The sequence below is a fragment of the Orycteropus afer genome, unplaced genomic scaffold, assembly GCF_000298275.1.
Source record: "Orycteropus afer afer isolate SDZICR_OR568_19922 unplaced genomic scaffold, OryAfe1.0 scaffold00053, whole genome shotgun sequence".
In the NCBI taxonomy this organism is placed as follows: domain Eukaryota; kingdom Metazoa; phylum Chordata; class Mammalia; order Tubulidentata; family Orycteropodidae; genus Orycteropus; species Orycteropus afer.
This window is the reverse complement of record NW_006921640.1, coordinates 11,894,649-11,905,391: the sequence shown is the minus strand read 5'-3', so window position 1 is coordinate 11,905,391 and position 10,743 is coordinate 11,894,649. Positions and strand designations below refer to the sequence as shown.

The 10,743-nt window shown below is 40.7% G+C and overlaps 2 protein-coding genes across 2 annotated transcripts in view; one reads left to right on the top strand and one right to left on the bottom strand.

The window, feature by feature from the left end:
• The window catches only part of KCTD9 (potassium channel tetramerization domain containing 9), a 34,726-nt gene extending 32,575 nt beyond the window's left edge, over positions 1–2,151 (bottom strand). The window contains exon 1 of the mRNA XM_007938780.1: positions 2,104–2,151. Within this exon, the coding sequence (XP_007936971.1) occupies positions 2,104–2,151 (48 nt within the window). The remainder of the gene's footprint in view (positions 1–2,103) is intronic.
• Positions 2,152–3,847: 1,696 nt separating this feature from the next.
• The window catches only part of CDCA2 (cell division cycle associated 2), a 78,880-nt gene continuing 71,984 nt past the window's right edge, over positions 3,848–10,743 (top strand). Inside the window, exons 1-3 of the mRNA XM_007938758.1 lie at positions 3,848–3,917; positions 4,006–4,179; positions 7,483–7,637. Of these exons, the coding sequence (XP_007936949.1) occupies positions 3,848–3,917; positions 4,006–4,179; positions 7,483–7,637 (399 nt within the window). The remainder of the gene's footprint in view (positions 3,918–4,005; positions 4,180–7,482; positions 7,638–10,743) is intronic.

Genomic DNA, 10,743 nt, shown 5'->3' with positions numbered 1-10,743 from the left:
TAGGATTGCCCAACCTTCCTTCCGAGGAGTGGCTGGTGGGTTTGAACCGCCAGCCTTCTGGTTAGCAGTCAAGTGCTTTAGCCACTATGCTACCAGGCTCCTACCAGAGCTCCTTCAAATACACGTTGCTGTCGTTGTTGTGTGCCGTCAAGTCGGCCCCAACTCATAGCGACCCCTCCTTGGGTTTCCGAGGCTGTATCACTATGGAAGTAGGATTGCCCAACCTTCCTTCAGAGGAGTGGCTGGTGGGTTTGAACCGCCAGCCTTCTGGTTAGCAGTCAAGTGCTTTATAGATATGTATATATATGCAGATGTATGTATGCATTTTAGCTGTTAGGTATTATTCTGCTTTTTTTTTGTCAAATAAGAGTAATTAAAATATTACTTATTAATCAGCTTAAGGAAGATGAAATTTGCTATTTGGAGAAAAGATACCTTAGAATATGTTCTCTAGTAGACAAGTAAGGATTATGGAATGTTTATTTTTAATATTGAGTCACACCAGAAATTTCCAGTTAGTTTGTATAATCTTTGTAATATATTTATTTTTAATAATTTGAGAAGCATTTTCCTAGTCTTCAGAGATTCTCTAGCAAATATTTTTAAAGTAAATAAAATTTAAGTCCAAAAATCTGTATCAAAAATTCTCCTAGTTAAAACTAGATAGTTCTTCTTTAGAAAAGTTATTATAAATAATATGGAAAGCCAAGTTAGCCAGTCTTTGGGAACAAAATTCAGTGGTTTCAGAAGAGATTTTGAACATCATTAAATATAACTCGGTTTCAACATCTTCTCTTTCATGCAGTAATACAGCAGAGACGCTGGATAAAAAAGGTCAAGTAGAGATCTGCTTCTGAAAACACGTTACAATTGTAGTATACTACTACATCTTTATTCCAGTGACAGTATGTTTTAGATTTTGAGTAGGAGCTAATCATAAAACAGGTTTAGAAAACGTTAATAATCATCAGAAATAACATGTATCTTGTGAAGCATATTTTGCATTACCACTTATGAAAACTCAGAAACTTTAACTTACTTCAATTCTGTTTTTGTATGAGTAGTAAGTTTCTAAGACCAGGAGAATACAAAATTATAGCCAAAAAAACCCACATTGTGGTTCAGATTTTGAGCATGTTTACTCAAACTTGCAGAGTGGGAAAGCCATTTTTAAATATCTACATATGCAGAAGCAAAGTATTTTAGTAAATAAGTTTTGAACAGTCAAAATTACCAAAGAAGCTGAACAACTTTCATGGGTGGGGCCAGAGGCTGAGAAGGAACAGGATTCATTTTGGCTGGCTCTAACATTGGAAAAATATTTGGTACCACACCCTCAGCAAAGGCCTAACACACAGCAATCAGTACTGTCAAACCAGTCCATTTTGTTCTCTTGTCACGGTCCTCTAAGGAACTAAAATACAGCGAAAAAATGAGTACAGAAGTTTGACGGCGGTGGGGTTTGGGAGAACCTAAAGGGGGGGGATTTTGCAATTTTCAATCGTCTGTTCTACCTAGAATGGGAAAATATCTTTTTTTATTCATTGATAAAGAGTTTAATTTCTTTTTTCCCCATCTGATCAATCCTACAATGCCTTAATTATTACTATCACTTTCTTGAGCAGACCATTACTCAGCACGAAGGGGGAAACAAGAGCCTTCTACAACCCGGCGGAACAGGGGGTGGGGGGAGCGGTGTCTTCGGTGATAAGAGGGAAACAGGAACCTCAGCACTAATGGTTCAGGTGACAGCGGCCCTCCCCATGCCCTCAGTCCCATCCTTTCTCCGGACCCACGTCCTGGATTTGGGAACAATTAAGCACAAGCCTGTGTACAGACACCCACGGCAGCTGAGGAGTTGAAGGGCAGGTCCCGACAAGAAATCCCCGGAACTGGGAGGAGGCCGCGGAGACCCTATGTTCACCCCCTTGGACAACCCCCCTCACACACGCCCCGGCGCACGCCCACTTCTCAGCTCCCAGCCCCTCTACCCAACTTTAGCTCTTTACCCTCCCGCTCTCTTTGCCCTGCGAGCTCCTTCAGTACTCCGATGCCCTCACCCCCAGAGACGGCCCCGCCTCACCTCCTCCCGACCCCCCTTACCTTTCCATTCTTGGGGCTGCCGTTAAGGAACAGGGTCACCCGCCTCATCGCGCTGCCCCCACCGGGTCCTGAGTGAGCCGCCACCCTCCCACCTTTTTCTCCTCCCACCTTTTTCTTCTCCCGCCCTTCCCCTCCCTCCACCCACTCGGACTCTCCTCCCTTCGCCACCTTCCTTCTCTTACTCACAGACAAACACTCTCCGTCCCACACCCCAGAGTTGGCGGGTCCTCCTTCCCACCCCGCCCCTAAGCTCCTCAGCCTGCTTGGGGCCCTTCCCCCAACGCTCCGAAACTGACTCTAATATTCACCAATCAAAGAACAGGGATAACCAGCATTTACCCAATCATCGCCCTGCATTGGGTGGGCTCACACTAACCCACACCGGGTGAAGAGAGGGAAGAGAGGTTGTAGACGAGAATGGTTATCAGCCAATAGAGAAGAACCTGGAGTCCAACGGCGGCTGGAAACATTACTGGGCAGGCGCAAAACTAGTAATACTAGGCAGTACAAAGTTAATCTGCATATGGAGGCGGGGTTTGCGGAAGAGAGGTGGAGCTAGATCTAACCCTTCCACTAACCCAACCCACAAAGTAAACGGCTGCAGCTGATTGGGTAAGAGCCCGCCAGTCGTTCTGTCATGATTGGTTCAATAGTTCTTTTCGAAGTTTGCAATGTCCAACCGAAAGGTAGGGGGAGGAGCTATGGTTCAACTGAAGAACTGAAGGGTTATTCCGCGAGGCTAACACGGAAAGTAGTTCCACAACGCAGGTTAGAGGCTAGCTTTTTGGTCAATGGGTAAACTACCTTTTGATGCTTCTTTCTTAGCCCAGGCATCCAGTCCTCTTCCTGAGATAACGAGGTAGAGGCTTGGGAGAGTTCGAGGAGCGACTGGACACGTGCGGATGGTTCCAGGCGTAGAGATTTGTGGAGGTTATGCCCTGACGCTGAGGGGCGGGGTCGGCTATTTGAATTCTGCGGCGGGGGAGCGGGTATCTGGCGGTAGGTAAGCGTGCCGGACAGGGTTGGGATATTGGGCGGCCGCATACCCTGGGTTGGGCAGAAATCCGATAGTAGAGCCACGGAGCAGCCATCTACGAGCCACTGCGTAGCCCCCGTGGCTGCTGGTTTAGCGAGCAGTTGATTTCTCAAGCCGAAACTTCCGGACCTTAGAGCCGAGGTCGAAAAACCTTAAGAGATAGAGACATCGTATCGGGACCGCACCCCAGTTTTGCTGACACCAACACTCGTCTGCTGCTGAGATTTCAAAATAAAGCGAAGCGAGAGGAAAAAAAATCAAAAGTTGCGTGAGTGAGAGGTAGGACAAGTGTCTTGGTTTGGATATCAAAGTACAGCAGTGCTGTTTCTTAAGGGTGCATCCTGCGCTTCAGAGACTGGTCCTCATACAGCCGACTCTGGATCACCTAGGGTTTTTTAGAAATGAAGAATCCTGAGCCCATCCAGATCCATTGAATCCCGAGACTCCAAAAAATTTTATTTTTAACAGGTTAAGCAGATGATGCAGATGTTTACTAAGGTTTGAAAAGCCACGGCTTAACGTCTGTGTTACTACATCCTGAACAACAGTTTTCCCCTTTTATTTAATTTGAGTTGCAAAAGTATTCAAGAGAGTGCTTTTTCCTACCTTAATAGATTGTATTAGTTAAGTCTTCAATGAGGATCTTGATAGAATCACATTAAGTTTTGGGATGGGATTGTTCATATTTTTCTTCCCTTTCTTTTTTAGATGGATACCAATTCAAAAGACAAGGAGCTCCTTGAAATCAAGGACAAAGAATCTGCTATTAACACTGCTGGTACGTGGTGACCTTGTGAAAATTCAAGTTTAGAGATTTTGCTTGATAATGATGTTTGGCCCCAACAATGTATTACTATCTGTTTCAGAAAATACTTCTTTCATTCTGGGAAATGAGAAGCTTGCAGTGCCTCAGAAACATGAAGCAGAAGTGACTTCTAATCTTTGTAGACAAGATATATTCAAATCTCCTTTGAACTTTTCTACTGTAACTGTAGAGCAATTGGGTATTACACCTGAAAGCTTTGTTAAAAACACTCCAGGTAATAGAAGTTGTCATTCTACTGCAGTCCTTTTAAAATCAACCTTAATACACTTTTTTACTCATTTATCCTATTACTTCTTGTTGTTATGTGCCGTTAAGTCGGACCCGACTCAAAGTGACCCCTCCTTGGGTTTCCGAGGAAGTATCACTGCGGAAGTCAATTGCCCCATTTTCCTTCCAAGATCCTATTACTTAGGATATCGTATTACTTAGGATCCTATTACTAATTACTTATCTATCCTGTTCATCGTATTACTTTATGTATCTAAAATGATTGGCTCTGTCAGCTTGTTTGCTCAAGGAGACATTTGTACTGGTTCAGCTGGTCTAGCATAGCAGGAAGTCAGGGTGGCCTGCGATAATCCTCCTATGTCAGAGTGGTGCTGCATGCCCAAACTGGAAAAAAGAATGTATATAAAGCACTTGGTGAAATGACATGTGGATGCAGGAGGATGTGTATGATAGATAGTAGAACATTTTATGTTCAGGAATGATGAATATAAAAAAAAAAATTGAGCAATTAAGAAAATATAACATGGAATGATTGGACTGTGCTTCTTTCAAAATTGCAAACAGAAAATTGACTCGAGCTAATCTCTAAGGAGTAGAAATTACCCTGTGAAGTCTGATTTAGATGGAAAAGAAAGAAATAAGGGACTGGAACAGAATTGAAAACTGGGGAGACATGAAAGACAAGGAACGCTATGGTAGGTAATACATGAGACAAGGTCAAGTTGTTCCCTGTTCAAGAATATGATTCTTAAAGAACAATCATGGGAGAAGGAAGGGCTGCTTATGCACAGGGAGACAGCTAAGGGGGCAGGAGAGTATGGAAGGATGGACACTGGGAAGAGGTAACTATGGGAAGGAAGTGGGAGGGGAGCTGTTGCATTGTGGTAAACTGTGGTCAATGACATGAGACAAAGTATATGTGAACTGTGTATGGAAAGTGAATTTGCTGTGTAAATCTTCACACAAATCACAATAAATAATAATAATTAAAAAAAAAAGAGAGAGTTCAGCAAACAAAAACAAAAAAGAATATGACTCTTAAAAAAGTTAGCTGCATATGGCCAAAATTCAGGGTACTATGCCAAGGTGGGTATCTCACTGTGGTGCAATGAGTTCTTTATATGTCCTTTTGCCTTAGTTCTTTGGCAAAACAATTTGGGGCATCCCAAGTGGTAGTCTACCTGAGCTTAGTACTTTTGCCTGGAGAAGAGCCAGTCCATACCTGCAGAAAATGTTATTTTTGTGTAAGACCTGAATTGTTTGACATCTCCTGGGTGATTGAGGTTTGGTTGAATTCCAGTCTGGTGAAGGAGGCCCTGTCTTATAACTGATGAAGACTGGAATATATAAACACAGGGTTTCAGGGCCACTTGGTTGACAAGAGCTGGGAGGTGAGCATGTCCATGACATGGAAGCCTTGTACTTAAAGTCCTTCCAGTCCTGTTAAAAAAAAAAAAAGAAAAGCTGCTACTGAGAGAGCCACTTAGCAAGCTGCTACACTGGCTATGAGCTGGGCCAGTTAGTGGGTGATAGCAGTGTTGGGTGGAGCTGAACAAACCTGCAAAAAAATGGTATAGAGGTGTGAAGACAGAGCCTAGCATGAGGCCTGCCCAGCAGTGAAGGTAGCCACCTGGAAAAGAAGCTGAATCAAGCACCAGCCTGGCAGAGAAGGTAGCTGTCTAGCAGAGAAACTGTGTTGGCTAAGAACAGTCTTTTTTTTTTAGGATTTGGGTGAAGATTTACAGAGTAAATTCACTTTTCATACAGCAGTTCACATATACTTTGTCTCATGTCATTGACCAAAATTTACAATGCAGCAGCTCCCCTCCCACTTCCTCCCCATAGTTACCTCCTCCCAGTGTCCATCCCTTCATACTCTTCGAGAGGCCCATTGTCTGCCAACCCTGTATATGATCTTGGATACACTCTCCATTTAGACATACATAATTGTTTAGCTTGTTCACCCATCTATCCGTCCCTATACCCATGTTTGCTTTCATTGACAACTCAGTATTGTATTTACAAAGGGGTTCATATTTGTTGTTTGTACTGCCCATGTAACTCTCTCTGTCTTGGCTAAGAACAGTCTTGAGAGTTGTTTCAGTAGAGAGCTTACCTGTTCCCTGAAACTTTTTTGCTCTGATAGCTGTCTTGGTTGGAAACTGTCCTGCAATGGAGAATGGAGGTATGTGCTTTCCACTTTGAGGACTCTTTCATACCTTGCCTGTGTTTCCTAATTCTGATCCTGAATTGTTACTGTTATTTCCAAGGTGATCCCAGTCTTGCGTTATAACTTGTTACTTCCTTAATAAACCACATAACTGTGATTGTGGTCTATGAGTTCTGTGTGGCCATTGCAACAAATTGTTGAACCCAGCAGAAAAGTAGAAAGTACTGTAGTGGGAACAGCTAATGTCACAAATAATGGAAAGTAGGAAGGTGGTGATTGGTTTGACCTCATCCTCATAGAAACCAACTTTGTGCTCAACTTGATCCTTATCCCTTATGAATTTAGACAAGTCACTGTGCTGTGGAGAACCAATTGTTGTGAAATTTTAAGAACTTCAAACAGCTCATGTGCCTAGGTGGAGATTCTTTCCTTTCAGTCTGAGGGGATGTTATTATTACCTGCCATCAAGTTGCCTCAACTCATGGTGACCCTGTGAACAATTAAATGAAATGCTAACGGGTACTGCCTCATTCTCATGATCAATTGCAGATTGGAATAATGTGATCCCTAAGGTTTTCATTGGCTGATTTTCAGAGATAGATAACCAGGCCTTTCTTTCTAACCTGTCAGTTGCATCAGTCTGGAAATCATAGCAACATTCAAGCCTCCACTGATAGACAAGAGGTAGATGCACATAAGTTGCATTGGCTAGGAGTTGAATCCAGGTCTCTTGCATGAAAGGCAAAAAATCTACATTGAACCACCACTGCCCTCTTCCGTGGGATAAGACTAATTCAGAAGAAGAGAAATTCTTCATCAAAGCAAGCTATCACCTACTTCTTTGTACAGAAATATGGAACAAAAATAAAAGCCGTTAATTTAAATGTGTTCATGTATTCATTCAACAATTACTTAATTCATGTAATAGGCATGGAATAAATTAGTGGACACAAGTCCCTATTCAACTGATAATATAAGAATAACTTGGCCAGTCATTCTCAAGAAATACTTGATTTCTGTACCATGTGTTAATCATGTTTTCTATAAGGTTGGTACATTATGGATAATCAGGGCATGATTACTGATGATTACTCTAATTGAAAAGAGTTTGCATTACAGGAAAGCCATCATCCTATCTTAAGAAATCTAGACGACGTTCTACGATTGGTGCTCGCGGCTCTCCTGAAACAAACCATTTGATTTGTTTCATTGCACAGCAGCGAAATTTAAAGAATGCAGAGAAATCTCCTTTGGCACAAAATTCCCCTTTTCAGGTATGATTTTATTCTAAGTTCTCTAAAGGAGAAGGTTTTGCTATGTTGCACAGTACTTCTGCTTTCTTGTGTATCATATTTATTTCGGATGTGGAGAGCTACTTCTGTGTCTCATAGAATGTACATTTGGCATAAATGTTGATATGTTGAGTATGAATATATCAAAGTTAAGAGACCCTAGGTAGATACAGCTTTCTAAAGGATATTTTTATTCTATTGCAAAATTCTGGGGGGTTAATGTCTACTTTTTATAATGAAATGAGGCAGTATTTTCAGCTCTTAATATTTTCTCTCTAAATGTCTAATTTTTTCATGATTACTGTAAGTTGGGGTGTAGAGTTAAGGGCCTCCCCAGGGTGGAATGTTTTGGGGAAACCTTGTAGAAGGGAACGTTTGTTTGCTCATGGGTCATATTTTTTCACATTTTTATTAAAATAATGCATGCCCCTAAAAAGTCAAATAGTAATATAAGGCTTATTTAGGAATGACCCCAATTTACTTTTCTTGAAGGACATTTTTTTTTTTAATTGATGGGCAAACGATAGATGTACATTTGGGTAAAAGTTGACAGGGCAAATTCATTTTCCATACAGCAGTTCATACACAATTTGTTTCATGACATTGATTGCAATCCCCAAAATATAACAGCTCTCTTCCTACCTTCTTCCCTGTGGTTACCTTTTCCTTGTGTCCTTCCTTCTTATGCATTCCTGCCCTCTGAGCTATCTCCCTGTGCAAATGCTGCACTTCTGATCTCCAATGATTGATTGTTCTGAGGAGTATACCTACCTGGTATAAATGTTCACTTTATACGCCTGTCTTATTGTTTGACTGGATGCCACAGGAGTGGGTTCAATTCTAAGGCGAAGAAGGGTGACTAGAGGCCATAATCTCAGGGGTTTCACCACTCTATCAGACCTGTAAGCCTGGTCTTTTTTATGATTTTGAATTTTGTCCTACATTTTTCTCCCACTCTACCCAAAGTCTCTTGCACTGATTTCTTTCTGAGTGGTTGACAGTGGTGGCCGGGCCCCATTTAGTTCTGGTGTCAGGGTCACATGGTCCATTAGTTCTTTGGACTAATTGTTTCCATGCATCTTTGTTTTTCTTCATTCTTCTTGATCTGGACAACTACTTCAGATGGTTGCATTTTTTCTGGTGTTTGTCTGTTTTAAAATAATACGCTTATATTGTTACTTCTTTATTTTTCACTTTTAGATATCTGTTTTTAACCCTGTATAGGGTAGCGCTATGGTTTTCAAAGTTGGTCTGAAGACACCTTAGGGTCCCTGAGTCCCTTTCAGCAGGTCCATGAGGTCAAAGCTATTTTTACTGTAATGCTAACGCATTATTTGTCTTTTTTCCTCTGTGTTGATCTTTGGATTCATGGTACAAAAATAATGGTGAGTAAAAAGATTTTTTGGCACCTTAGCGTGAATAAAGGCAGTGGCACCAAGCTATAATTGTATATTTCACTGCGGTACATTCACAATAAAAACAATAGTAATAATAATAGCAGTTTCACTTAAGAACACCCTTGATAAAACATTAAGAATTGTCAGTTTTATTAAATCCCAACCCATGATGAAATAGGCAGTATACATAAAGCACTGCAAAGTGTGATGTTTATTGTGGTGAAAGTCATACATGTGATTGTTTGCTCTGCTCACTGGACTGGCTACCCTTTATTTATTTACTTATTTTTCATGAACATCAGTTTTACTTGAAAGAATGATAGATAGACAAATCGTGGTTGTTCAGACTTGAGAATTTGACAGATATTTTCACAAAAATGGACTAGGTAAACCTGCCACTTCAAGGGAGGATTAAAAAAAGCAGTATTTCTTAATAATTTTATCACTTGAAATTTGAATTTTCAAGATATTATGAAAATTTTGGAAAGCATGTGTCTTCGTTTTATAGTGCTGTTGTAACAGAAAACCACAAATGTATGGCTTTAGAGGAAAAATTTATTTTTTCACAGTTTAGCAGGGTAGAAGGCTGGATTTAGGGCACTGGCCTTAGGGAAAGGCTTTCTGTTGGCTCTGGGGGAAGGTTCTTATCGCTTTCAACTTCTATAGCCCTGATATTCCTCAGTTTCTTGGTAGTCTTTACTGGCATCTATCCTCCTTGAATTTATGCTCCCTTCTGTGTATAATCTGCTCTTTTTATAATGTAGATGTGATTAGATTTAAGATATCTCCTATATTGATACAGGCTCATTGACAACAAAAAAAAAAAACCCTGTTCCCAAATGGGATTATACTCATAAATATAGATAGTAGGATTTTAATACATATTTAGGTGGCACATAATTCAATCCATAACAGCTTATATTCACCACTGTGAGCTTGACAGCTTCCCAACAGTTAGACTTTTCAGATAGATCAGAAGAAATGGGTGATATTTTGATATTGTGTAATAAAACGTGTTGACATTTTGAAGATCTTTATCACTTATTTTCCACATGACCAATGCATGATGTTACAAAAGCGTGTATAGGTAAAAGATATCCTCGAATTGCAAAACAGATCGATGGATTTAAACATAACAATACAAAAAGTCGTTGATGTGATTTCATATCTGATGTTGCAACTTACCTTCAAGAAATCTTTGTTGACTTTTGGTGTAGTATTAAAGAAGCATATCTACCATTCTGAAAAGGCTATTAAGATATCCCTCTTTTGTTATAGATAGGTAGAGAGATAGATTAACTCCACTTCATAGAGACCTTATGTATAGCAGATGGAAACATTTCCTGGTCCTGCCTCATCTTCAACATTTTTGGCATGTTGGAGTTTATCATTGCAGCTACTGTGCCAGTCCATCTCACAAGGGTCTCCCTCATCCTCACTGGACCACTATTTGATCAAACATGATATCCTCCTCCAGAAATTTACCCCTCCTTATGATATGTCAAAGTAAGCAAGTTGGTCAGTGTTCTGTTGTGTTTTATAAGATTTTTGGTGGCTAACTTTCAGAAGCACATTGGCAGGCCTTTACTCTTAGTCAGTTTTTTTAGTCTGGAAGCTACCTGAAACCTGTCTACCATGAACAACGCTGCTGGTATTTGAAATACTAGTGACATACCTTCCAGTATCAAAGC